Raw genomic sequence first — 27,931 nt, 5'->3', positions numbered from 1 at the left:
GTGACGGGACATCCAACTAAATATTTTGGTTTGTTTCAATTGATTTTCTGATGAAGCGTATCTCATTTTTGCCTAGATTGTTTTTTTCACCACGCACAACTGTGAAAGCCGCGCTTTAAATCTTTGGTTTTAATTTTTCTCGAATATGGCCAATCGATGCCCATGGAGAAAAGTGCAGTGAATGGATGTTAGAATTTCTTACTTGTACAATGATTCTAAAGTTACCATCCTTTGGTCTCGAATAATTTGTAATAACTTAAATCACTAATGTACGTAGTATCCACAAATCTAGAACATCATGTATTCCACTGAATTGTTTCCATGTTAGTTTGGAATATCAATAATTATTTACTTTCTTTGTCTTGTACATATGAAAACATTCAATTCTCTCATACATCTCTACCTGAACATTGGATGTAACTGCCTTCATTGAAGTACAGCTGTAATGATATCTTGTTTGCATGTAGGGTGTCCATATTTATGAAATTAAATATGAAATTATTCTAGATTTGCTAAAAGCTTCACCCAATACAGTGGAGAAACTTGCCTCCTGGAATGAAAAATATTTAATTCTCAACTCCATGCTTGATAAAATCTCTGACTACACTATTTTGTGTTATATTTTGTTATCAATTTCATCACTGTGGTCTTTTTCTTCTACTTGGTGGTATGAATTAGTAAGATGTTGATTTGGTTTTAATTAGAGAGTCAACAAGGTACTATATCATCTTTTGACTCCCATGAGTGACCCAAATGGAATTTCTCCCAACAATGTTATTAGATTTTCAAGCAGGTAGGTAATGAGAAAACAGGAAAAGCATCAAGGAGGGATATGGTTTGATCAAAATTCAAATTCTCAGAGCTTAAGTCATAAGAAAAGTATTGCACATTTTGCAGAGAATTGATATTAAGATTTTAGAGTGAAAAGATTCTGCCAATTAAATAACAAATCTGCCATTCTTTACATTAATCAATCAGTTTATTTTTCCACTTTAGCTGGACTTGAAACAATATGGAGTGAAACATCTTCCTGATGACATTAACAGAGGAAAAGTGCAATCAGTAAGTTTATTTTACAATAACATAAACCAAAATAGTTTCAGATTGAAGCATTAATTAAAAGCTACAGATGAGGAGCCTGTAATTTTGGGGAGCTTTTGGTCAACTCTTTGCTCTGTTTGGTCACATCACCACTGGTTTTGGGGGCCAAAGGCTGAGCAATGTCAATAGCATTTGCTTTCTACTTGTGGCTCAGATTCAATTCTTCCTATCAAGTAGGGAGAAATACAGTAGGCATGGGCTTATAACTTTAACTTGTAGAAGTGATCAGCATATGAATTCTCCCCTCGACTTTGATAAACTGCCAATTAGGAAAATGAGAATAAACCCTTAACCCTGTAACTCCCAAGATCTGATTGTTAATTCTCCCCTCTAACTGCTACACATTCCCTTATAAACTGGTTATGAGAATTTGGTGTTCAGTCAAGGTAAAAACTTCTAACTGATAAGTTTGAGTATTCTCACTACTCATTGACTGGATAATGTATGGATATTTTAGGGAGAAGTTACAAGTTAATCACTTCTGGGAGTTAAAGGGTTCAACTCTGAGTGACTACATGTAGCATCTAATTTCTCTTTTTATTAGCACTGGTGAATCAATCATAAGTTCACTAGAACAAAGACAATGATCAGAAGGAGCTCTTGACTTAAAACACTTTCTCCTTGTTGAGAATAGTGTGGAGAATATGCATGCTAATAACAGGGTGTGAAGAGTTTGGAAAATTATTGATTAGATTATTTCTAGACCCCTTAACTCCCAGAGTTGATTAAAATTTAACTTCTCCTCATTATAACTATATGTTATCCAACAAACAGGTAATAAGAATACTCAAACTTTTCAGGTATAAGTTACTGTCTTTATCCAATACCAAATTCTTGTAATTAATTTACAAGAAAATGTTTAGCAGAAACAGGGGAGAATTTACACTCAGATCTTGGTGTTATAAGGTTAATACAACACCAAATTTACAGGATTGCTAAGCAGTCAGGTGGAAGGTTTGGTGTCTACATCTCTACTTTATAAGGATTGGGTAAGACTTTGTTTGAATTTTCAACAGGTCAATGGACCTATGGTCCTGCAAGTACAAAAACTAAGAAATGTCTCTGCTCCAAAAACTAATGAAGAATCAAACCATTCACCAAGATTATTGAAGGTTCAGCTAACAGATGGCCATTTGACTTGTTATGGATTAGAAATTGCATCCATTCCTGACTTCAGGTACACGCAGAGAGTTGTTTCGTAATTGAAGCTAGAAGAAGTTTTAAACATGGTCATGTACCTTCTTCTTACAATATCAGGACAGTATCAATACAATATCAGTACAATAGATAAGCTAATCACTTAGGGGATGTTACCTTTAGAAACCATGAAATCCTCCCTGCTTATTTGCAGGGAAATGTATGGCTGCATGAAGGGAGAGTAGATGATTTAAACAGATTATCGAAGATTTAGGGTTAAGGGCTATGACCAGCAAAAGCCTTGGAAGTAGTTACATATTTCATTCTGTGAAAAGTGAAATTTTTCTCACTGATAGCAGCTTTGTCGGAAAGTTTTATGTTTGAAGGTGTGACCCACATGACAAAAATGTTCTAGAATATATCATTCCAGTCTCGTTGAGACATTGTGCCAGATCCCAGTTAGTTTAAAACCAATGATTAATGATCGTCCTTTTCAGTGCATTGCTGTAAATAGTTTTTAGTTAGTAGCTTACCAAATCATGTGAGAAAAATAATTTCTTATGGCTCTTTTACCAAGGCTATTTGGGAAATTTTATTTTTCCAACAAGACATCTTACTTCGCTAGAAATCAATATAATTTTTTTTCTCTTTTTTTTTTTACTTTGCTGTCTAGGTATGAAACATGTTATGTTAGTATTACCAGAAAATAATCATTAGTTGGTGAAGAGCCACCAAGAAAAAACTCTTTCATTTAACCATTATTATCAATATATTATTATTAATATTATTAGTTATTGATTTTCAATTTGTTTGCAAATGAGATTGTTTGACGTGATTATAATTTCTGTCTTTTGTCCAAACAGCTTATCAGTTCCCCCTGGGACCAAGGTGTGCTTATCAGGCACCATTACTGTCCAGGAGAGCTTTCTGATGTTGAATGCTAACAACACAAGGGTCTTAGGAGGAGAGGTGGAAAAACTGAAGGAAAAGTGGGAGCTAAATAAGGTTAGAACTTTAGCTGTGTACATGGTTAATTTTGAAAAAGAGCTAGACTTCAGGCCAAGCAAGTAATAACATACTGATGAAATGGTATTTCCCATATGAAATAAACATTCTCAAAATGAGTTGATTTAATGTGGGTTGCCTCAATTTAAAATGTAAAGATTCTTTGATCTTAAGTTGAAAACTTTTAAAAGAGTGATATCCAACAGTTACAGGAGACTGGTGTAAACAAGCAGAAGAACAGCAGAGTGTGATGTTCTTGGGAATTTTATAAATGTTTGACTAAATGATAGGTCCTTTGCTGGCTGCACATGCTAACATGGGGAAAAAAAACCAACCATTTCCAGAAAAATATACACCAAAGTTGCATCTTCAAATAACACAACTATTTATAAAATGGCATAAATTGCCATGATGATTCTCCTTTTCCTACTGTGCTTAATCAATATTTTTGAATAAAGGCTGATAGTTTCTGTTTGGGGCTGCGTCGGTGGGGGTAACGAAATAATTTGAATATATCAACAAAGTTGAAATGGTAAATTGGCCACCGTTATGATTATAAAAGCTGATGTTTCAAGCGTTAGCCCTTCGTCGGAGCCCTTCATTAGCCCTTCGTTATTCGTTAGTCGTTAGCCCTTCGTTAGCCCATTTGCTCCAATGAAGGGCTAATGCTCGAAACGTCAGCTTTTATAATCATAATGGTGGCCAATTTACCATTTCAACTTTGTTGACATATTCAAATTAATCAATATTTGCTTTTAGTCACTGGAATTCAGGAAGTAGGGTATACACACTGTATTCCATGGGAGCATTTAGAGAATAAAGCACAGAGCCAAATGACAAAAAAGGATACATGTAAAGTAAAGTAAAGATTTATTCATGTGTCTTACACATTTCTTGTGCTTTGTAGCTCCCATGAAACAGCCCAGTGAATCAGTTTTTGAAGAACTCTTGTCACTCTTTCCTCTTTCAGACCTTGGCTAAGCACTCTCGCATGACTGTAAGTGGAGATGGGCCTCCTCCATTTGTCCCCTTTGATCAAGGAACCCAACCAGGAAGTGAGAACAGAGGAAGATCAGCAGAGAACACCAAAGGTTGGTTATAGTTACAGATCACACTGAAACTCCCAAGGACCACAGGGTGTGTAAAGATTATGAGTGATTTAGCCTAGGGAATTGTTATGCATGAACAACTGTCTTTTTACAATCAGAGGTTATCATTTTGTTTAACCCCTTAAATCCCTGAGTGATCAATATGTAACTTCTCCCTATAATATCCATACATTATTCAGCAAACAGGTAATGAGAATACTCAAATTCATCAAGAAGAAGGTTTTTGTTTTGATCTAACACAAAATTCTTATTGCTAATTAACGGGGAAATACTGGGCAGCTTGAGGGGAGAATTAACAACCAGATCCTGGGAGATAAAGGGCAAATTAGCATCATGCTATGTTTTATGGACGTGTTGTATGACTCTCCATTACTTGAAATTCCAAAGGAATTGAACAAATGTTTAAGTTATTACAGTTTGAGTTGTAAAGATTAGCTTTTTTTTGTTGTAGCAGTAAATGGTGTGGTACAAAATAGCAACGAGAAATCAAGAAGTTCACAAATCAAGGATGGGTCTGGTCCACCACCAAGATCCAAAACATCAGAACCTGGACAACATAACAAGCCTGTCAATCAAGAGCAAAGGGAAGGTTCAGCAAAAAAATTTGCACACAACTCCAGGGATGATCGAGCAGAAAACAAAAGGCCAAACACTGAAAAAACAAATGAAAAATATGCATCTGAAGGTAAAACAAGTTCAAGTAATCCTAAAGACAGAGATATGAGATCTCATAATTCAGAATCACACAATAATGAGAGAGCCAGAGAAGGAAATCAAGGAAGTGATGACAGACAAAACAACAGAATGGATCGTAGTGAGAGGATGGAAAGAACAGTTGCAAGAGGGCAGCCTCTAAGACCACAGGCAAGTCAAAGGATTGTGTAGACCTGTTTGAAAATTACCAGATGTTTGTCAAGAATCATTCTTCTTGCTTACCCAACATTAGAATTGGTGATAAGGCTGAGTACTAAGTTATGGGAAGTTAGAGATACCCCTCTTTTGGACAAAAATACTTGTACAATGTACAAAGGAGTTTGATTAAAAAAAAAAGTTTGGAATCTTAGGAGATTTTTTTCAGGTCATTCTGGTTGTTGTTTCAAAGAAAGTAGTTTTGAATCTGACAGATGGTTGACTGAGTTGCTGTGATTTTATTTTAATTAATGTAAGGTTTTAGTTCTATTTATTAAATATTTTGTTTCTAATGCAGGATACAAACAGAGGTGGCACAAGACCACGAGGCCGTGGAGGAAAACGAGAGCCAGCAGGTAAGAAGTTTTTTCTCAGACACCAAGAGATAAGTCTCACCAAGTAGGATGCAACTTACAAAGTAAACAAACACACGGAGATACAAACAGATATAAAAGGGAGGAAAGGAAGATGAGCGATGAATTATCTCTTTAAGGTTGTATGGGTGTTTTATTGTCACAAACTGAAAAAAAGTTCTCAACTCTTCTTAACTTTTGGCTGAGTTGCAGATGAAGTGGCTAGGAAGGGGTTGTTGAAGCTTTTACTATCACAATGACTTGTTGATTCTGTTGGTTGGTAGCCCTATGTAGGGAAGTTGTTGTTGTCTTCTAGTAGTGATAGATGAGGTTTTTTTACCCTACCACCTGGTTAGCTTGCATGGTAGAGTGCCAGACTGCCATGTGAGAGGTTGAGGGTTCAAGCCCCAGACCAGACCAACACTCAGGGTCTTAAAATAACTGAGGAGAATGTACTGCCTTGGCTATGAAATCTGTAAATGGATATAGACATTCAAGTCTTCTCAGATTAGGACCAAAATGCACAGGCCCCATCTCCTGCATCTTTGTACTGGTCAGTGAGGGATGTTAAAGAACTAAATTAAATGCTCTTCTCGTAAAGAGTTGCGAACTTAGTTCCTGCTGATGTGGTCTGGCCTTGTTTTCAAAAAATTCCCAACAAATTCCCTTTCCAAAAGTTGTTAACTGCTCAATGCAGTCTGGCTTGAGTCCCCCAAGAAGTACTGTCAGTAAAGCACATTATGGCATATTCATATGAAGAATGTCCTGTATAAATTAATCATTATCATTATAAATTCATCACCATTTGTTCAAAGGCAGGGGAAGGCAGGAAGGTGAAGGCACTGATGATGTAGAAGACTACAGAGTCAGGCAACCCTCTGAGCCAGAATTGTGGGACTTCCTCTCAACAAAATTGCCAAATGTTAAAGGTTTGGATTTTCACATTGTACTATATGCTAAAGATTACTACTTTCTGTCAACCTGATTGATGACTGTTAAAATCTTAATGGTCCAGATTTCCTGTCAAACTCACAAAACTGTGAAACACCTGTAATGTGTGAGCAAACTGTAAAACCTCCACTAACTTGCATTCTGTGTACATTTAAGTTTCTCTTTCTTGATTGGGTTTGTTTCTCTTGAAAAAAATAATGTTCCAGAAAATTAAACTTTTTGATAGCTGCTCACTGTTTTCTGAGATTCATGCTATGATTGGTTTTAACTTTGTAAATTTTAAGTAATTTTGATTAATAATTTCCCTCTGTTATGCTACATAAGCTCAAAATAAAATTGTAATTATTGCTATGTTAAAACAATAAATTTGTGGTTTACTCAAAGACTGAATGGCTGGTGCAAGCTTTTGGTCAGGTCACTGTATTGGCAAAGAATGCTGGTAGATGAAGTATGAGTTATCTTTCTGAAGCAATTTGGGGTTTCGTCTTTCCTAATATTTTAATTTGGATTCTCGCTCACAGATTCCACAAATCCAAGGCTACAAAAATATAATGAAAACAAAAAAACAAATGAAGTTCACCAGGAGAGACCTCCCCCAAGACCACCACCCCAACAAGAAAATGATACAGAAAAGCCTAAGCAACAAAAGCAAGATTCAAGAGCTGAAAAAGTGGAGAATGTTCCTCCTGCAAGCAAAGAGCAAACTGATGTACAGCGTGACCATACTACCCCCAGAGAGATCGAGAAGTCAAAACAAGAATCATCACCCCAGAGCAGAGATGGAAGACAACAGTCCAGACAACAACGGGAACCTTACTACAAGCAACAGCAGAATCCTGGGCAGGCAAAAGGAAAAGGCTCTAGAAGGCATGATCATGATTCCAGGCCATACAACCAAAGTTTACCACCTCGACTGCAAAGGAAACAGCAGCAACAACAACAGCAAAGACAGCAACAACAACAGCATCATCATCATCATCATCAACATTATCAACAGCACGGTCATAAACAAGAGACAGATGTGAATAGTGATGGTATTGAAGTTGAGTATGCTGCTGCAGGCAGCCCACCTTCTGTTGCACAGGAAGATGATGCCATTGTAAGGTTTAGTGCAGCAACTGTTAACCCTGAATTTGTCGAGGACTCTCCAAGCCACCATCAACAAACAGTTCAGTTTCGTGACCAGCAGGGTGGTTCATACACCAGTCAGCCATATGCTGCACAAGGCAAGTGGCAAAAAAACTATCGCCAAGGATCTGAGCAGCTGAGACCCCCAAATTTCACCCCTCCTAATGTACAACAACAGCAACAGCAGCACATTGAGTTTGTTACCATGGCAATGGAGTCACAGCGGGCACAGGCTCAGTTTGTTGTCAATCAACCTCAACAGTTTGTGGAGCAGGGTGGAAGGGAACAGGCTGAGATTGGTGTACCACAGGAATACCAGTATACTCAACAGGCACAGCCCCCAGTTCAGGCATATCCTGTGTACCAGTTGCGGCCACCTCAGATGACCCACCAGGCGATGGCACCTCAGCCAGCCATGCCGCAGCAGCCAGTAGCTACACAAATGCCAGCGCAACAGGTAATGGCAATTTGTGGAGTGCATTGATCTTTTCTTGTTTAAACACCCCTTGCCTTGAATTCAAACTAATTATTATCATGACAGAGGTTATTATCTGCTATTTGTTATAGAAGAAAACAATGGAGCATTGATAGTATTGCATGAAAAAAGATATCTCACTAAACATTTAGTAATATCAACAATGAAGCTTAAGACATGATTGCCAAACAAATTGGAAACTTTAGCTCCAAATTAAGTCACCAGAATTTTTCTTGCTGCCATGGCCAACAAAACCGTTTTAGCTTGGAGTGTTGCCATCAAGCCTGCTCTTAGAGAATAACAATACTGTTCATTTCTTTTTATCAAAGAGCATCTGGGCTAATTCTTTTGAAATATTGAATTTTTTTTCTTTTTTCCCCTTTTTTCAGGTGGGTTGGAAGAAGGGTGACCACTGTTTGGCTCCGTGGAGAGATGGACAGGTACTGTCAGAAACTCAAGGCTTGTCATGTTATTATGTTCATGTTACTCATCATTGCATTTTTATGTGATAAATTATCTCATACATGAGTATACCAGACATTCAGTAGCACTCATCCCAGAGTATGTGCCTTGCTACCCCATACTAAATGGACTACCATAACCCAAGGGTGTGGCTAGGATGAAGTGATAATTTCAATTAACAAATTGAAAATTTACATTAAAAAAAAAAAAAAAAAAAGGAAAAAAATTAACATTTTCTTTAAGCAGATGCAAGTAAGGTGGAAGCACAGAATTCTCTTACTTTTATAATTAAGCCTGAATGTCCTGTGACCCATGAATATACTAATCATTTAATATTTTCAGTATTACAGTGCCAAGATGGAGGAACTGATGGGTGATGGTGTCAGTTGTATGGTTTCTTTCTTGGATTTTCACAATAGTTGTGATGTTGTACCTCTCTCATCTCTAAGGCCTTTTCCAATAATTGCCTGGGTAGGTAAAAAAAAAAAAAAACCATCTGATTGATTGTCACTTTAAGTGAACTATGCCTTCTTGCTGTTTGATGATCGATAGATTATATATTGATACTCTAAGAAGTCATATTTTAATCACTACTTGAAATAATTATACTAATAAATACAGTACTTGCACTGTAACTTGCCTCATGTTTTCAGGGTATTCTCAAAATCCAATCCTCTTTCATGTTGACTTTTGTTAATGGAAGGGATTTCCACAAAGTGATGTGGCCAAAAAAAAAAAGAAAAAAAAAACAAGTTTAATGATTATTTGTTCCCTATAAGAAAACCAAAAAACTGAACCAAAACACACAAATTGACTTACTTTTTAATCCTTAAGTAAAATTTGCTTGATGTCTAGACAACCAGATTAACTTTTAATTGAAAAGATATGTCAAATGAACTTTGCAAATTGCACAAACATCTCATAAGTATATGTTGTTTTTATAATTAAAATTCTAGTGTCAGTATTGTATTTCTGATTTTTTCTTTTTCAGGGAGAAAGTAGTAACACACAGCCTCCACCAGCAAGTGCCGTGGCCACAGTGCCATACTACACACAGGGGGCACCAGTTGGCATAGTGACCAGACCCCAGGTAATGATCCCGGTGACAGGTCAGCCCCCTTTCCATGCTGGGACCCGACCCACCATTGTCCATTCTACCCCTGTCCCTGCTCAGGTACAATGGCAGCCAGCTCAGGTCCAGTACCAAGACATTAGACAAGCAGCTTTCCAGCCAATAGTGCATTATGGGGCTGTGCCGCAGTCAACCACAGGGGCACCTGCTCAGGCAGGTTATGGTGTAGCTACAGCAACTGGGGTACATTTTGTCAGGGGTGTAAAGGACACACAAGGACAAGGTCAGAATGGTTGTTATTTGCTTCTTTCTTTTATTCTCATGACTTAAATGTGTGATTCCCAAATGACAAGGAGAAATTCTATGGCTCTAAAGGTTAAGATGAGAATGGTAACTTAAGATATCACACCATTACTGTTTCTGACTGGTTCAAATGGTAAACACCACAGAGTACACTATTGAGTTGTGGATGTAACTGGGAGATTGCTAAGCACAAAAGAAGCATTAGAGTCGTGTGAGGCAATAGCCGAGAGCAACTCTAGCTTCTTGAGTGCTTAACAAACTTCCCAAGTGCATCCATAACTCAATAGTGTACGCTGTGATGTTTACCATTTGTTTCATAACATTGATACCTTGTAGCAAGAGTTCCCTTTTAGCTAACACCAAAATCTTTCATGACCAGAAAAAAAACAAGTGCATGAAAAGTGGTGATTACATTTGCTAACATCAGCAGCATACACCCATGGGCAAATGGTAGACACTGAATTGACCAATCAAAGCATGTGCTTTAATTTGGTTATGTTATACTGGTCTTTGTGACAAAGAGTTCTATATATTCATCACCTGTTCGCAAGGCCAACATTGACTTTCTCATCATTTTCCCTAGATGTGTACAACAGCATTCCAGAGGCAGGCAGAGGAAGGTCAAGTCCAAATTCAAGTGGTTATTCCAAACCAAGACGGCCAAATAGAGCTACACAAAATTACTATATTCCACCCAGACAACAGAAATTCAAAGACAAAGGGTAGTCAGACCATGAAATCTTGCAAAGCACTTATTGGGCCTCAAGGACTGTTAGTTTGAAGTGGATAATGTCATCCGGGGGATGCAGTTCCCTGTAGTGGATAGCTTTGTAGTATCTTTTCTGGCTGGCAATGTATTCTGTGAGTAACATTTTCCACTGTTCAAACAACTGGGGTGTAGAAATAATCTCTAATATGAAAATTTAATTAATATTTAGTAAAATAAAATAACATTTTCTCGCTTTAGAAGATCTGGTTAATGTAGTTGATGTGCATACTACCTGTATTTTGAGGAGTCACCTTTGTTTTTAATGGTAATGTGAAATATTTATCCAGTAGTAAGGGGTGAGTAGGTGAAGCTTAAAATTAGAAAATCTTATTAGGAAAAGGAGATGTGGATTTTATTTTAACCTGGGCTTATGGCAGTTGCAAGATTTCATTAAGTTTATAAAACCACCTCCGAGGTAAAATTGCTAAAAAAATATTAACTTTATATTGTAATTATGAGACTTGATAGAAGTAGGCAAACAATTTAGTGAATTTTGAATGGCCCTTTTGAGCCCTAGCCCTTTGCAAGAACAATGGCCTTTATCCTCGTGTTTAAACCAAGTCAAAAAACCAGTCCCTGATTGTTCAAAAGATGAATAATGCTATCTAATGGATAAATCACTATCCAATGGACAAGTGTTCACTAGTGTACTGCACTATCCAAGGGATAAAAATTTTTCCAGTAGATAGCATTATTCACCCTCTAAGTTGAGGCTAACTGGTAAACTTCAAAAATAGAGAGGGGTAGAAAAGGAGGACAAAGTTTTTCTGAGGTCAACCTCTTCCATTTCACTTTTCTCCTTTATTAATGAATTCATCACAGGAAAGCTTTTCAGTTGTGCAAGAGGACTTCTTTTACCCTTTAACTCCCATGATCTGATTTTCAATTCTCCCAACTAGCTCTAACACATTCCTTCTTAAATTAGTTGTAAGAATTTAGTGTTAGATCAAGAGAACTTATACCTTTTTAGTTTGATTATTCTCATTACCTGTTTGCTGGATATTGTATGGATATTAGGGGGAGAAGTTACTTGTTAATCACTTCTGGGAGTTAGAGGGTTAACACAGCAATTAAAAATACAAGGTTTTTTTTTTTTCTCAAAAAAAAGTTTACATGTAAGTGAACAAGTATTACAGGCCTGGGTCCAGACATATCAAATGAAGGCTTTTCACTGTGAAACTGAGCTAAAGTAAAAGAAAAAAAAAACTAACCTTTTTATGTGATAGCGAGAGAATGTTTTGGATGGCCAAGCAATGGATTGATTTCTTTGCTTGTCAACAAAAAAGACATAGCAATTTATAGGGTTTACTTGATTTTACATTTTTTATTTCAAATAATTCTACGCATGGCTGATATTGCAAAATTGATGAGCAAACTAGTGAAATTTGTTGATTTAATACAAGTGGATTTCATTAAGGCATCAATTTTCTGGAAAAAAAACGCACAGGAAAAAATTTATTTTGAAATTTATATTACAATGATTGGAAATTTTATTTGGAAGATGATATAGGATGAAGCTAGGTCAGCAGTGGTGGAAACTTGCTTCAATTTTCTATTGTGCTGGCAGTGTTCCTGACTCTATTCTCCAGAACAAAGTTTACAATTTAATCTCTGTGGTTTACTGTATGTAACTGAGCTTCTGCAATAAACTTTACTGTATAAACCAGCCTTACATTGTAAGCATAGCAATGTTACTTTTTAATTACTAATGGTATGGAGTTTCTAGTTCTAATGAATGTGATGTGTCAAATGTGGTAAATTTTAGGTTAATTAGGGTATCGACTGTATGTTAGTAATCTGATCATCAAAATGTTGTTGGACACCATTATTGGAAACATTTGGTTGAGAGGCTTCTATAGCCTGCAGTGATAAATCTTCCAAGGTTGAGCAAGTGGGTGTTGTAAGCTCACCAGTAATGGAGCCACCTTGTTTGATGAGCAGTAGAGGTGAATGCTTTTCTTTTCTCAACTTTTCCTCTGTATTAGCAATCTAACATGGTGGCCAAATATTTCACATGTTCAATTTTCTTGGTCAGTGGAAATGAGCAACACAGAGTTAGAGCCAAAAATTGTTGGTTTCAAGGAAATGGCTTCCTCATCTAACTGGGACATGAAGAATGCATAAAGTATGGAAAGCATGAAAGATGAGTTAAGTGTTGCTGGTGCATGTGGTACAAACTAGGATCAATGTTAGCTTCTTTTGTGCTCTTCAAACTTTCCAAGTGCTTCCAAATTTTATCAATGCAGAGCTGACTCTGGAGCCAATTGTTTTGTAACATTTTCAACCTGATGTTTTAAATATTTGATAAAGAGAAGTTCTCTCTGTGAGGGCTTTGTTTATTTTAGTCGTAAGTGTTCATGGTGGGAATATGAAGCAAGTTTGTGCAGTTGAATTTTAAAAAACAAATTTACCAGTTGTATTGTAGTTTGCTTTCCCTCACCCAGACCTCTTTTCCTACAAAGGCCATGTTGCTCATTTTCAATGACCAAGATTGCCACTGGGTACCTGAAATTGCGAGAGTTCATGTGCCAAGAATTTTTTTGTACTGCAGGCTAAAATTCCCTCATGAAATTTGGTCACAGAGAGAGGCTTTTTTTTTTCATTAATACTAAGGAAAAGCAGCTTTTCCTAGTCTTACAATTATGTCCAGTTATTTCACATATCAGCTTGTAGCTCAAAGTATTCCCAAATGTATCCACAAAAAAAGAAGTTTTGTCTTTTCCTAAATAATGTAATGATGTTACTTAATTTGCTTTTATGTTGTTGTAAGGCTGTTGGGTCTTGGTATTACACAATTCACTTTCTAGTATTTATATTTATTGATGGAGAAATAGTAAGACATTTCTCTCTTTGTCTCATATTATAAAATAATGTGATTGAAAAAATGAATGAAATTAGTCACCCAAGACAGCGTTATTAGTATAGGTAATCATATGATTTCGAGTAAATTTTTTCAAAGACTAACAAAATTGCATGAGCCCATAGGGCGAGTGCAATTTGTGGTCTTTGAAAAAATTTACGAGTGCTTATTTATTCCAAATTGCAGGAGAAAATCATGTGATTATCTATTAATAATATACATGAAAAAATACGAGCTAGTTTCTCATAACTACGCAGAAGAGAAGCGTGCGCAACACGTGCAAAAATAATTTATTCAAACCCTGCAAGTGACATTGACCAATCATTCTGACCAATCAGAATGTCTGGTTTGTTTCTTTCTTTGCAATCAATTAACCCTCTTCTGCACTGAATTGACTCTCTTCTGCACTGGATTAATTCTCTTCTGCACTGAATTAACTGAAAACTGCATTCATCTTAACCAATCAGAACTGAGAAATTTTTCATGTATATTGTTAATGGAATAACAAAGAGTAAGAATTTACAACATATTGTAAAAATGTGAATGACAGTAAGTAGATATTGCTCTTATCAAATCTGAAAATTTGTGATATTTTTACTCTACTGTGCGCATTTTATTAAACTATAAACTAACGAAGGAGAACCTGTAATTTTAAACCAATTAGGCGATACTTTTTTCTGTACTTGCCATTTATGAGCCATGAAACAATGTTTTACTTGTAAATTTTTTTGGAATTGAGTCAATGGCTTGAATATTTGCTCAAGGTCTGTAGCTGTCTGCTTTATGTTTATTTTTATCATTTCTGCTAACACATGAGTTAGTCATGCATCTTAGCTGACTATATTTCAGTTATGTTGCTATTTGGCAATAAATTTGAATAAAGAGAAGGAATAGAAAAGTTCATTACCAATTGAAAATATTCTTTACACCTCATTTGCAATCTAAAATTTTCTTTCTGTAATGCTGCAGGAGTTAAATAATATCCAACTCATGAACCAGCCCTTTTATCTGCTATTATTACATTGTGTGCAGCACCTGTGGGCAAGATGAAGCAAATTCTGTGTTCTGATTGGCTACCCAAACAAGCAAGATGGGCTTATCTTGCCCGCTCAGGATTGCCTGCATTGATCCCATTCATGGAAAAATAGAATTAGAACTATGTTCATAATTCTTGGACAATTTCAGCAATGGAAACACAAAAAGCGGCCGAAGATAGTCAAAACAAAGAAAACAGAAATGGCTTTTGTGAGTTTGTTGTGCTACAAACACAGTTGGCTTTCTTTCCTGGCTCTTGAAGAAAACAATTCATTCTTAATAAAGCAAAATCTTTTTGCAATATAATAAATCCTTTATTAACCAAGTTGGCTGGATATTAGCCTTATTCTTTTTTCGCATTTTTATGGGCCTCAACTTCATCTCAGTCCATAAAAATGCAAAAAAAAACCTTGGCCAATATCCAGCCACCTTGACCTCACACTTGGTTAATATCGCATATTTATTATATGGCTGTGTCTCACAAGGACTGAGAACTACCAAATTCAGGAATTTGATTGGCTGAAATCAATATTGAAAGCGGTCTAGATTTTCCCATCTAGACCAGTCTAGAAAAAAAGGTGCAAAGAATATAAAAAATTGGCATACAAGACACAGCCATATAATAAACATCTTATTAACCGAGCTTGGTTGGTCTGTATAGGAGAATCTTGACCTCGGTTGCTGGTACAGAACTCACTTCATTCGGTCTGTACTAGCGACCTCTGTCAAGATTCTCCTATACAGACCTCCCGCTCAGTTAATAAGAACTAATTATTAACTCTTTGACTCCTAAGAGTGAGCGGCATCGAATTTCTCCTTAAAATATCACCCCTAATCAAACATGAAGGTCATGAGAATAGAGGAGATGATCAACTGAAGAAGCTCTTGATTGTTAAACAAATTCTCCTTGTCACCACCAGGGAAATGTATATAGGATAGTATGGAGAATATGCAAACTGATGTTAGGGTGTAAAAGGTTCACAGAGACAAATGAGATGAAGAAGCTCTTGATTGTTAAATTCTTGTCACCACCAAGGGAAATGTATATAGGACAGTATGGAGAATATGCATACTGATGTTAGGGTGGAAAAGGGTCACAGAGATGAATGAGATCAATTTTGCAATGTATTTGCATAAAGATATTTGTCTATGGCCAAAGTCTGTTTCAAGAAACAAATGGCTTTTATGATGAAAAATGTAAGCCCAAGGGTACAGCTAACATCCAAGGCCTAAAATGAAATTTCAGATATTTTTGGCAAACTTGAAACACAACAGGTTGAAGGTTACATCAGTGTGACTCTAGCTTACAATCTTCAACACTGGTATTATCATAAAGAACTTTACCCTCGTACCTCTGTTCCTCTACTGTCTACATTCAGATATTCAGGAAAAATTACAAAGTTAGTGGAAAAAAATCAACAACAAAACAAACCACTGTGGATAGACCATTGTTCTGCTAATGCGATGCGAAGTTAAACTGTGCATTTTTGCAGCAATGTTATGGAAAGATTAATTAGAAAACTGTCACATAGCCTGGTAAAAGGGGTCTTTCCTGTACTTTTTCAATTGTCATGAACGAATGTAGAATCAAATACTCTATACTGAACCTTTTGGCAATCTTCATCAGGGAGATATGAAAATATGCAGAGTTCTAACCATGGTCTTTTATCACCCTTTGGATCTTGGTTCACACATTCTATGGAGTTATTTGGATTATTTGTCATGGATAGCATCCATTCCTGGATAGTTTCCTGAAGAGATGCCTGAGCTGAAAATTCCTCTGGCAGTGGGAGACCAGGAAAGAAGGTTTTTGCATCCTTATCAAAGACCATTGCATGGAGAAGGCCAGAATCATCCTCAAGAACAAACGAAAACAAATAAGAAAGAGTCATCTCCTGACCACACAAAGAGCATGGGGTGATATCATTGACAGTGGCAGAACAAACAGAACTAGTACTTCCTTGAGGTAAGTATTTACAAGAATGGCAAGATCGCTGTGTGAAAGACTTCACATCTGATGGTAAATACATCACTGCCTTGACTCTACAGCGGAATTTGTACGGAACAGTCTTGCATGTCTTGATCTCTTTCAAAGAACTGAATGGAATAGAGGGGTGCTCTGTTATTGTACATGATGTCTGAAGTGCCCGGTTTACTTCATTTGTGATCAAAGATTTACTGTCCCTCTGTTTGTTAAAATTATCCTTTTCTTGTTGAATTTCACAACTGTCAGTTGTTTTGGACCCATCATGAACATCAACTGTGCCTTCTGATTGTTGTTCTGTATGCTGGTAAGTGGCTGATGCTTCTGCTTTAGCAATCAACTTCATTACCGAACTTACTGAGACCATGGGATTGCTCACTGACACAATCTCCACGCCACGCCCACATATCGTACCTCCATGTACAATGAGACTAACATGAGGGCGAGACAGCGCCAACTAACAAAACAACAAATTAAAACAAACTAATTTCTTTGCTCAAAACTTAACGAGACAAACTTATGTTTTTACACACAATTTGTTTACAAATTAACATGCAAATCTTTTGCTCCTAATCTTTACCAAGCTCAAAATTTACCATCTTTCTTATTCTGTTTACAAACATGACAGTATCAACATTGCTACTCCTAGCAGTACGCAGGACATGACTTTGTGAGAAATGTGAACTTCATGATATTGGTTTTTGCCTACAACGTAACTATAGGAATTCCCTTGACCAGTAATAAATTTTCCTATAAATTAATATCTAATTGCTTTGAAATAACAGCAAAACAATGTTAACAAATAATCAGGTATGTTACCTCAGGCTTATCTGTTGTTTTATCAGCACCGGCTTCCAGCTCTTTGATATGAACATTTCTGATGCAAACCAAATCACCAGGACTGACTTTTCTGACTTCACCTTCCACATGATTGTCATACAGAAACACTTCCACAAATTTGTCTGCTGACTTCCGAATGAGCTCATCTGACTTAAGTTGTCCCTGTTCACTGACAGGTTCAACTGAAGTTGATTGACAGGCAGGGAGTGATCCATCCCATAAAGTCAAAGTGACACCCTTGCTTGCTTCAGTGTAACTTTTTGACACAACTTGGCAGAGAAGGTTTACAAATGTCTGACTTGTACTCAAGTCTTTCAGATTAGTAATGACAAACTTCTGGCTAAGAGATTCCTTCTGTGATGCCCACAATTGTAATTCCTTGATTGCGTCTTTTTCTTGTTCTGTCAAATTGCATGATTTCAATGATGATGCCTGAGGTTGATAGTTATCTGTGCTATTTACATCAAATACAAGCCTAAAAAGGATGAACAGAAATAAAAGGTCAACTAGATTCACAGCCATCACAAAAATCAGTTTTCAAAATTCCTTGACTGTGTGTAATTATGTAACAGCCTTGATTTGCATGCCATTTGTACTCTTCTCAGAGCAGCTGGATATTAAGACCTGGTATTCCTAAAATAAGCTTCTCAAACTCATTAATAATTCATCAAGTTACAAACCAATCATGATACGCCAATTTGGCCACACGTTGTCCGTTTAGAAACCCCAATGAAACACTGGACAGAGGCTTTTCCACTATACTTTGATGAAATATCAAACCCTAGAGCTTGATAAAATGTCAAACCCCACTGATGCCAAAATCAGTCAAAATCTTTTTTTTGTTCTTGGCTAATGATGCACGATTGAGAAGCAATTTCAAAAACTCGTGCTTCGTGTTTCATCAGGGTTTTCAAACACTTGAAAACAATAAAAGCACTCAGCCTACAGCCTCGTGCTTTCATCAGTTTTCTCGTGTTTGGAAATCCTGATGAAACACTCGCACTCGTTTTTGAAATATTACTTACCAAGTTGATGTAGGCAAGAACTTTCCTTGCATCTCTCCTCTGAAATTGCCAACAGCAACATTATGAAAACGTACAATGTCTCCAATAGATCTAATGAATGGCAACCTTTCCTTTGACTTTGAAAAAAGTACCAACTTAAAACTTTCTTCAAGGGACGCCAGAGAGGAATCAACTAAGCTCAATGAGCAAACAAAATCAGATCCTTTGGTCTTGAAAGGGCTCTTAAAGAACTTCACCACACCAAATACATTAACAATGGTGTTAACCCGTATATCTGCCAACTTTGTATATTTAACAATTTGAGGTTGTAGGATAAGCCTGCTTCTTTTGCTTGGTGGTTCAGTTCCTGTCTTTTTTACACTGCCAATTGCTGCACAGTCTGTTGTACCAAACAAAGGTCTCTGAACAACACCACCAGTAGCAGTGTACATATAATTGGGATTTCGCACAACCCATACTCTAAGAAATTTACAGCTTTTTTCGTCACCAATGATTTCAAATTGATGACCATCCCTTGGTGAACTTTCAACCTTTGCTCCTGTAATCATAAGCACGTCTTTTTCCTTCATTATCTTGCACTTCTCAACAAATTTTCCCCTCAGGAAGACTGAGATGCCTTCTACTGGGTCAGGGCCAGAACTCGCATCTTTGATAGAAAGTTTCATCACCAAGCCTTTGGATGTCAGGAGACTTGGGTACACTGTGACCAACACACCTGTGAAAAAGGTGTTCAAGAAATGCTGTTCAGTGCGCACAAAAGCACTAAGACACGAGTATATAAATAGTACGGATGTCAAGTTGCAAGCCAAAATTTGCACTCACAGCGGAATCTTTACCTTTCACAAAACATGTAGAAAAATCCATATCTTGGGATACATCCTTAATTTTTATTTGTCGATAGGTGTTTTCAATTTTCTTTATTGTAAAAGCATCTTCTAAAATTTGTACAATTCCATCTTCTTTATGCTCGCGGGAAATGTTCAAACTACCCGCCATTTTGGACCCCAACCAGCAGATTGCCCAGAACTCCTTTCGACGACAAGCTTGAGCCATCAGTAGTCAGAAGACTTGTCAGCGTACTCAAATTCAACATGGCGGATTTGATAAACTTTATTTCAAAGAGGGAAATTGACGCTAAAAAAGAAGAAAAGCGGAAAGTAAGAGAGCAAATCCTCAAAAAGGTAAGCCTCTCCGGTGGTTGATAAATATAAAGGATTAAAAAATTGAATCGGTCGCGAAGAAATGTCTTACACAGCAAAACTATCGTGTATATTAACGAGTACTTTTAAAATTAACAGTATAGCTAGTGCGTTAAACAGCGGTTGAACCAATGTTAAAAGTTAATCTGTCTTTCATCAGTCAAAAGGCGACTATGAGAGAGAGCAGTGGAAAAAACAAAAGCGCATTGAGAGTGGGGAGACTTCGTGGATGTTGCCATCTTTAAGCAATAGTTTGACAGTGGAGGACGACACGTACAGTCATAATGATAAGGTATTGCACTTAGTTGTTGTCTCGCTAACTGCTTTCGTTTTCTTCAGAAAACTCTAAAGAGTTTTTGATCTCACCATTCACCTCTTAATCCGTATCAATGAAGCCTAATGGGACGTGCCTCTGGGTGGGTTCTATCCCGCGAGCAGAGCCTTTTTAACCCATCCTCGAATCGAAAAGGCTCTGCCGACATCCTGTTGTTGCTCGTTTGAACATGCGCGGCGGTTGCCTAGAAACTGATCCTTTTCCAGCCCCCCTTGAACTATTGTGGGTGCAGATTTGGTCATCTGTGTACATGAAAAACAAAGGAGTGTGCACCAAAACTGGTTTGACTGGAGGCAAAACCGGCTTGATTAGCCCGGAGTTTTGGGCTTTCAGCATTTTAAAGCAACAACAGGATGTCGGCAGAGCCTTTTCCCTTGGAGGGTTAAAAAGAAGAAGAAAAGAAGAAAAGGCTCTGCTCGCAGGGTAGGTGGGTTTGCATTTTCACAACTACATTAAGTATAGTGGGGTTACATTTTCATAGGAGTAACAAGAATGGGGTCATGGCACATCTTCAGGATTTTGGAGATAAGAAAATTCTGGAATGCTGTTACCCTTTGAATTGCCAAAATTTCAGTTGCCTAAAAGTGACTAAGATTGAGTCCATAGTTGGCCAAAAAATGGCCTAAAATAGGTAGGGGTTCTGTGAGGTTGGTGGCACATACACAGCAGAGGGTCAAAGGACTCATATGGCCAAGTTGGGATTAGTGCAAGTTTTTACCTCTGATTACCTGAGAGGATGGAGTACGTTTTCTCTACCAATCACAGAGCAAAGTTATTCAATTTAGAAGTAATAATAATAATAATAATAATAATAATAATAATTGTTTTTTCACAATCAGTAAAAAGTGAAAAGGAGATAAAAGAGGTTATCCCTTTCTAGTTTATCTCCTGATAACAAAATAGATTATGACATTAATTTAGATACAACTATATATATAATACATGAAAAATAAGAACTTAGCAAAATTTACGAGGTGACTTTGCAGTCTGTTCTTTAAAATATTCAAATTTGCCGCCTCAGTGATTTCCTTTGGCAGATTATTCCAACTATTAACTATGTGTATAAAAAATTAATATTTGAAACTATTTAAGGTTGCTGATGCAAACTTAAGTTTAAAATGACGATTGGCTCTTAAAGGCCGAAAATCGTGTGCAAACGTGAAAAATGCTGAGGGATCAAGTCCATTAAGTCTATTTATTGTCTTATAACACTCAGTAAGTGATGAAAATAATCTTCTTTGCTCAAGTACTCTTAAGGGTGATCTAGATAATCTACATAATGGTTATATTTTTGAAAGGATAAATCAAAGAAAAAGAAACATAGGAAAGAGAAGAAGCAGAAGAAGGACAAAAAGGAGAAGAAGGTGAGGACCCATCATGCACAGGCTTCTTATTCTGCATTTAGCCAAACGCAGGTTACCTAATCATTCCAAGCAGTATATGACAATCTGCGGTCTTTCCTTATATTTAGGTAGCTCAGAAAGCCACAAAACTCTTGAACAAAAATTTATCTTTCAAATCAGCACTATTAATCCCATAGGTATCAACGAACACCTTTCATTCTACTAATTCATTCTTGTTTTTCTTGTCACCATGTTCCCACCAACAGCGTAGCTCCACTTTTTGCATAAAAACACACACACAACCCACAGTACCTCCATTTGCTGTGAAGAAGGGCTAACGTTAGTGTGTGTGCTTTTTTTTGTTTTTCACTATTCTGTGACCAGTTAAAATACATCTTGTTCTGTTTCATTATAGGACAAGAAGCAGAAGAAAGATACCAGTAAAGAAAATGTGTCCTCAGCCTCAGTAAGTGTCCTTCACATCATTTCTTTTATTCTTCCTTAGTAGGCAGTCAACCATATCACCTGCAAATAACATATCAGCTCACCATTGTCAAATTGCAATGTTTTGCTCTTCAAAGTCTGTTTATGAGCAAGTGGCCCATCAGGCTGGTGCTTAACTCCTGTTTCCGTAGCATGAAGCGACTAGGAGTATTTCTACTCCCCCCTGGTTGGGATGCTAGTCCATCGCAGAGTTATCCCCAGCATTAAATTTGCCAGTACCCATTTAAACACCTGGGTGAAGAGAGGCACTGTGAGAGTAAAGTGTCTTGCCTAAGAACACAACACAATGTCCCCGGCCGGGGCTCGAACCCGGACCACTTGATCCGGAGTCGAGCGCACCAACCATGAGGCCATCACGCCTCCCCATTTTGCTCTTCCTTGTCTATTAATTGTTAATTGTCTGCAGGAGTCAGGGGATGATTGGGTTGAAAAAGAAACAACTGACTCCATCACATCATCAAAACCAGGTGAAGTTCAGGTTAGTACTGTAAATTTGATGTGATTATTTTAGAATAAATTCTGAACTAATGGACATTAAAAGTTAATTTTGACTGATGCTGTGAAGGAATCTAAAACGAAAATAAAATGCCTTATTTGGATTTAGATGTCAAAGGTTGAGTGAAGGAATAGATATTGCAGAACAAGTGAAAGAAATGAAGGAGGAGGCTCTAGTTTGGTAAAACAAATTCTCCTTGTTGGAACATTAGGAAATGTATAGGGAACAGTATGGAGAATATGCATACTGATGTTAGGGTGTAAAACATCAAGGAGTTACCTGTATTGTCATTCACAAAAGGTAATGCAACAGCAGCGTGACAGCTGGATGCTGTGTCCGCCAGTTACGTCAAGCTCCCAGGATCCTGTGCATCTGGTAGAAGAAGAAGAAGAAGAAGGAGATAAGGAAAGTAAAGATGATGGCAAAACAAAAGCTCTGTCTTGCATGGATCGGGTAGGGTAAAAGAAAGATTCTTCATTTTTCCATTTAAATACTCCTGTTTACTTGATATAATTGTCCAAAGAGTAAAAAGGTACTAGAAGGCGAGGAATAGGTTAGATGTAGAAAAGCTTTGGTGAAAATGATAACAATGGAATTTCAGGAAAAAAATGGTTTCTAACAGGATTGATTGGTATTTACTTAATATGTTCAAGATACAATACCACTGACCATTGTAACAGCAAAAGCAAGACAATATCTTCTTAACATTGAACTTTATATCACGAAAACCAGCTAACAAGATAACAGATTAAAACTTACAGTGTAAATGAAAGATAAGTAAAGTATATGTAAAAATGCGAACATTGATTTCATAACTCCCAAAAAAATGTGACCACAAATAACTTTAAGGAAAAGACTTCTTAAGCAGACAACTGTGCTAAGTGTGACCTCTAAAGAAGCTGGCTGAAAAAAGGTGTTAATGCCAAAAGGAAACTGGAGTTAAAAACAAGGGGAAGTGCAACTGATGAAAAACAATGACAAAAAGTACTTCCGAGGAGAATGTGAAAAGAAAAGAGAAAACGAATTAATAGATATACAAAAATTCCAAAACTTATGAGAAAGTACTTAGGTTGTACAACTGCTATCCTTAAAAAGACTGAAGTCAAACTAGTTTGAATTCATTTTAAACTGAAACCATTTGGATCATGCTGACAGTTAAGAAATGGTGATGTATTTTATTGGTACTCATAGCCAGGACAGCATGCTAAAGAACTGAATCCATACTGGAGAGGTGGAGGCACAGGTTTACCATCTGAGAAGAAGAGTTCACAGGACACCCATCACATGGAAGGTAACAAAGCCTGGTTAACTCATCACTAGACCCTTTCTCTCCCATAGGTGACAAAGATATGATTTTCCTTCCAATCAGAGGAAAGGAAAGAATACCTTAAAGAGCTAATGCTGAAAAGCTTTATTATTTTATGATGTAACGTTAAAACAAGCAAACTGCCTTAAGTGCGGGAAACGTTGATTGGTTTTATTTTTGCATCTGTTTGGTTGAAAGAGTGAGGTGAATTTTCTGGGCCAATCACAGGGCGAAGTAAAGCAAAAACAAAGCAAACCCAAATCACTTTCGACACTCAATCAAAGTGAGTTCTATCTACCATTGAGGACAGTAGTCAGTATCTCAAGAGGACTCAAACTAAAGCTAAAATACAAATGAATAAAGGCTGATAGTTTCTAAAGAAACTGTTTGGGGCTGCGTCGGTGGGGGTAACGAAATAATTTGAATATATGAACAAAGTTGAAATGGTAAATTGGCCACCGTTACGATTATAAAAGCTGACGTTTCGAGCGTTAGCCCTTCGTCGGAGCGAATGACGAAGGGCTCATTCGCTCCGACGAAGGGCTAACGCTCGAAACGTCAGCTTTTATAATCGTAACGGTGGCCAATTTACCATTTCAACTTTGTTGATATATTCACATTATAAAGCTAAAATAGGCAAAGTACCTCCAGCGTTGGAAAGCATAAGTCACAATTTGCAATTGGTTTCAGTTCAAAAGCTGAGGTTGCGATGATGGGAACAAGATTGTATGTCCAATCGCAAAGCAAAGTGGAGCAAATCAACGCTATACCTGACTAAAACAAACACTCTGAGTTGCAGTGCAAGAATCTTTTGAAGTGTCCCTTGCGTAGGTCATCATAGCGATAAAGAAAATGCTTGTTGTTATCCTCTCTTAGGAAATGTCGGACATTCATTTAGCAGCGCTTGGTTAAAGAGAGCTTATAAAAGGGCCAAAGATGAAGCTGAAGAGGAGGGCAAGAGTTTTGCTGATATTGTTGCTAAAAGATATGGGGTTAGTCCTTTCTGTGTAAATTCACAGGGCCTCAAACTCAACTTGTGTCCAAGTCGCAGTCTGGTGATGTCAAATCATAGAGATGTCGCCAGAAATAAGAGTTTAGTCCACAGAACAAAACTTGCGGAAAATTAATAAAACTCTCTGGGAATTTGGACGTCAGTCAATTGGAAAGCAGCTCATTAGATGTAAACCCAAACTTTGCAAACGCCCCTTTTCCTGGCACTAATGAAGAAACTTTTTTTTTTTTACTTTTTATCTTCTTCATAATGTTAGTCTGTACAGAAACTGGAATCTATGATCCAAGAGGCCGAGAAGAGGTATTATTTCTTTGTTTATTTCATATCTTTTATAGTCACATATTTTTTTCCACAAAAAATTGGTTAGGCAAAATTTTCTTTGACACAAGGTGTACAGTGTCGATTGCCTGTCGTAAAACCAAACCAAAGTAATCGCAGTGTCCAGTTAGAACAAGGGAAAATACCACAAGGAACCTATTGGATCCCATGTCAAATACACGACCTCAAGCGCTGGAAAACCCAAGTGACCTTGTCGCTATTGGTTTCAATTCATATTTTAATTGGTGGAGAAGATGACGAGAAGTTTTCTGACCAATCACAGGGTGCAAAATTCCTCTTTGAAAATAGTGCTAACCGTGATTGAATTGCAAACGCTTAAGAGTCGTGGAATCGATGCGACGGTTCTGATGTGATTCGTTGTTTGTGTATTTAGAGAAGAAAAGCGGAGAGGAGAGGAATTCAGGCACAGAGACAGAGAAAGATACAGAGGCGATTTACGGGAAGGAAGGGACGGTAGACGTCGCGACAGAGACAAAGAATGGAGACGAAACAGAAACAGAAGCCCTGAGGACAGATCTTCTCGGGACAAAGAAACAACTCACAGGTCTACAAGAGACGAAGAGGAAAGTAAATGGAGAAGAAGACCAGAACAAGGGGAGAGAGGGGGAGAGCGACCAAGGGATGACACAAAAAGATTTGCTCGTCCTGGGGACTTCGCTGACGATAACAGGTATTGAGTGTTGGCGCTGCGGTGGCCAATCGCCCAAATTATGAATTTGAGCGACTGATCGCAGAGGCAACAAACTTCTGTCGCGCAGCTGAAAAATTTTACGAGAATTCGCCCGGTCACTCGAGGTGAACTATCGCAAGACGTTGATCGGCTTGCCGCAAAGACAAATTGCTGTAGCCTTTAATTCTTAAACCACTAAGAGTGACCAGCATCTAATTTCTCCTTACAATATCACCCCTACATCACACATTAAGGTCAGGAGAATTAAGGAAATGATCACCAACTAAAGAAGCTCTTGATTGTTAAACAAATTCTCCTTGTCAGCACCTTAGGAAATGTATAGAGAACAGTATGAAGAATATGCATACAGATGTTAAGGAGAAAAAGGTTGAAGGAAAATAATGTTTCAGAAACTATATAGTTTTAATCATCGCCATTTTGAAAGTATTTGAAAAAAATATTCGCTATTTACCCTGGTTTGCGATTCTAAAGCGAAACGGGCTTCAAATGAGGAACTCTGCGGTAACATGGACAAACAAACAAAAGAACTGTGCGCGGTTCAAAAACAGGTGCTGCCCAAATTATTGAACAAAATGAGATCAGCTTGCAGTTTTTTGAAGAGATCTCCAAGAGAACTAGAAAAGAGGTTTGAGACCTAATTAGAACAAAGTTAAACTAACTAAACTCGTGCTAAGCAGGATTCAAAATGGCAGCGTCCATTGTAGAATTGTTGGCAAATTTGAAGATAACCTTTAAAAAGGTCAGGTTGCCGTTGAAAATCATGATACGCGATCAATGATGATTTCATCTATACTATTAATGGTGGAGATTAAAATAACATATGGTTTCTGGAGCACATATCTTCCTAAAAATTTGACAATGAGATTTTGAATTGTCGTTCGTTGTCAAAATTTCCGTAGGTCGTCCTTCGTTGGTAAGTTTAAGCGTCCTGGTTCTTCGACATCCACACCTCAGAAGTCTTCAACTTGGGACTTCGACTCGAAAGAAAACACAAATAAGGAAAGGCACTCTTACGACAGACCAATCTCCAGGCCCTCGGGCGGATGGAGAAAGAAGACAGAGACTGGAACTGAGAAGAGATCGCCCCCACCGGAAGTAAAGCGCACCGAGGAGAAAGAATCAGTCTCGGAAGTGAAACCAGAATCAGAAACGGACAACAGCTCGAGCTCTGAGGAAGAAGTCGAAGAGAAAAAACCTGTTGTGATTCCTGCAAAGAAAATCACTGAGAAGGATTTGAATGACATCGGAGCAAAGATTGTGAAGGCGGAAATTATGGGAAATGAGGTATGCGTTAGAAATCTCAATTTTTAGCCGACTTCAATCCATAGATTGAAGTAGTGTCTTGAGGTCTAAGCTTTTTAGTGACACAGTAGCGGACTTAAACAACTTGATAGACTGTACCACTGGAATACTAATGCTGCAAAGTGAGAGTGTCCCGCAAGGCGATCAGTTCTCGCCGGCGACACGCTGTAGTGACCATTTAGCTTCGTGTGGCTTGGAGAATTTCTATGTTTATCTTTGTTTTCGTAGTAGAATTCTGTCCCCAAAACAAGTCACGTAAATTCAGGCTGCTTTAACCTCGTGCATGCTCGCAGCGAGAAAATGATATGCAGCGACTTGGAAATACACACTGAGTGCTTTGTTGCAGGGTTCTTTTCCAGAGATTTTCAACGTTAGATAATGCTTTGTAAATGCTGTTGTTAAATTTTTTGAAGTTTTTGGCTGCTTGGTGATTTTTTGCGTCTGAGTGATGGAAGAACATTTCTTGAACACTCCACAGGATTTAGCAACTAAGTTGAAGGCGCAGCTGGAAGAAATGAGGGAAAACAAGAAGCTCCAAGAAGCGCAAGTGGAAGAAAGTGGTACAGCAGAGGAGCAGATGGTTTTATTAACACGAACAGATGCATCAGGAAACGTATGGCCGGTGGAAATGACAGCTGAAGAAACCAGTGGAGGACGAAAGAAGCGTCGAAAGGTAAAAACGTCAGGGAGAGTTGCCAACTTCAAATTTGTGCGACACCTTCGTTTGTTAAAACATACGGATGCCACTTTAAAGTTTTGCTTCATCTACCTTTCGTTGCTGTTTCTTAGTGTAGACAAGAGATATCGTCAATAAACACACATGAGGGTTTGAATAGGATTGCAACGTTTATTGTGACAGTTAAAGTGCTTTTAAGGTTTTTTTTTTT

At 37.6% G+C, this 27,931-nt stretch overlaps 3 protein-coding genes across 4 annotated transcripts in view; 2 read left to right on the top strand and 1 right to left on the bottom strand.

Annotated features, from left to right (window-relative positions):
• Positions 1–14,537, top strand: part of LOC111328630 (uncharacterized) — a 15,222-nt gene extending 685 nt beyond the window's left edge. Inside the window, exons 3-14 of one of the 2 annotated variants that reach the window (XM_022933107.2) lie at positions 997–1,062; positions 2,118–2,278; positions 3,102–3,243; positions 4,214–4,334; positions 4,807–5,216; positions 5,560–5,617; positions 6,430–6,543; positions 7,087–8,150; positions 8,558–8,608; positions 8,973–9,101; positions 9,622–9,985; positions 10,589–14,537. In XM_022933107.2, the coding sequence (XP_022788842.2) occupies positions 997–1,062; positions 2,118–2,278; positions 3,102–3,243; positions 4,214–4,334; positions 4,807–5,216; positions 5,560–5,617; positions 6,430–6,543; positions 7,087–8,150; positions 8,558–8,608; positions 8,973–9,101; positions 9,622–9,985; positions 10,589–10,731 (2,823 nt within the window). In that variant the 3' untranslated portion in view covers positions 10,732–14,537. Of the gene's footprint in view, positions 1–996; positions 1,063–2,117; positions 2,279–3,101; positions 3,244–4,213; positions 4,335–4,803; positions 5,217–5,559; positions 5,618–6,429; positions 6,544–7,086; positions 8,151–8,557; positions 8,609–8,972; positions 9,102–9,621; positions 9,986–10,588 lie in introns of both variants that reach the window. The other variant, XM_022933106.2, reaches the window with a different exon arrangement.
• Positions 11,939–20,222, bottom strand: LOC111328624 (protection of telomeres protein 1). Its single transcript, XM_022933098.2, has 5 exons — positions 20,091–20,222; positions 19,355–19,652; positions 18,519–19,233; positions 17,473–17,968; positions 11,939–17,110 (listed from the first exon to the last, which is right to left on the bottom strand). The coding sequence occupies exons 2-5, from the start codon at positions 19,569–19,571 to the stop codon at positions 16,232–16,234; spliced, it is 2,307 nt and encodes a 768-aa protein (XP_022788833.2). The 5' UTR covers positions 19,572–19,652; positions 20,091–20,222; the 3' UTR covers positions 11,939–16,231.
• LOC111328626 (pre-mRNA splicing factor CWF19L2) overlaps positions 19,565–27,931 on the top strand; it is a 13,990-nt gene continuing 5,623 nt past the window's right edge. The window contains exons 1-12 of the mRNA XM_022933099.2: positions 19,565–19,699; positions 19,878–20,009; positions 21,350–21,415; positions 21,810–21,860; positions 22,305–22,376; positions 22,695–22,847; positions 23,586–23,685; positions 24,577–24,692; positions 24,969–25,012; positions 25,425–25,721; positions 26,642–27,026; positions 27,523–27,717. Of these exons, the coding sequence (XP_022788834.2) occupies positions 19,610–19,699; positions 19,878–20,009; positions 21,350–21,415; positions 21,810–21,860; positions 22,305–22,376; positions 22,695–22,847; positions 23,586–23,685; positions 24,577–24,692; positions 24,969–25,012; positions 25,425–25,721; positions 26,642–27,026; positions 27,523–27,717 (1,701 nt within the window). The 5' untranslated portion in view covers positions 19,565–19,609. The remainder of the gene's footprint in view (positions 19,700–19,877; positions 20,010–21,349; positions 21,416–21,809; positions 21,861–22,304; positions 22,377–22,694; positions 22,848–23,585; positions 23,686–24,576; positions 24,693–24,968; positions 25,013–25,424; positions 25,722–26,641; positions 27,027–27,522; positions 27,718–27,931) is intronic.

Source organism: Stylophora pistillata, chromosome 9 (assembly GCF_964205215.1).
Source record: "Stylophora pistillata chromosome 9, jaStyPist1.2, whole genome shotgun sequence".
NCBI lineage: Eukaryota > Metazoa > Cnidaria > Anthozoa > Scleractinia > Pocilloporidae > Stylophora > Stylophora pistillata.
This window is presented reverse-complemented; position numbering and strand designations above follow the sequence as displayed.

What these genes read in the sequence shown, in the direction of transcription:
- LOC111328624 (XM_022933098.2), bottom strand. Translation starts at nt 19,571, where the DNA reads ATGGCTCAAGCTTGTCGTCGAAAGGAGTTCTGGGCAATCTGCTGGTTG. An exon ending in TTCTTGCCTACATCAACTTG is followed by an intron (nt 17,969 to 18,518) that starts GTAAGTAATATT and finishes CATCCTTTTTAG; the next exon opens with GCTTGTATTTGATGTAAATA. An exon ending in AAACAACAGATAAGCCTGAG is followed by an intron (nt 17,111 to 17,472) that starts GTAACATACCTG and finishes TTGTTTTGTTAG; the next exon opens with TTGGCGCTGTCTCGCCCTCA.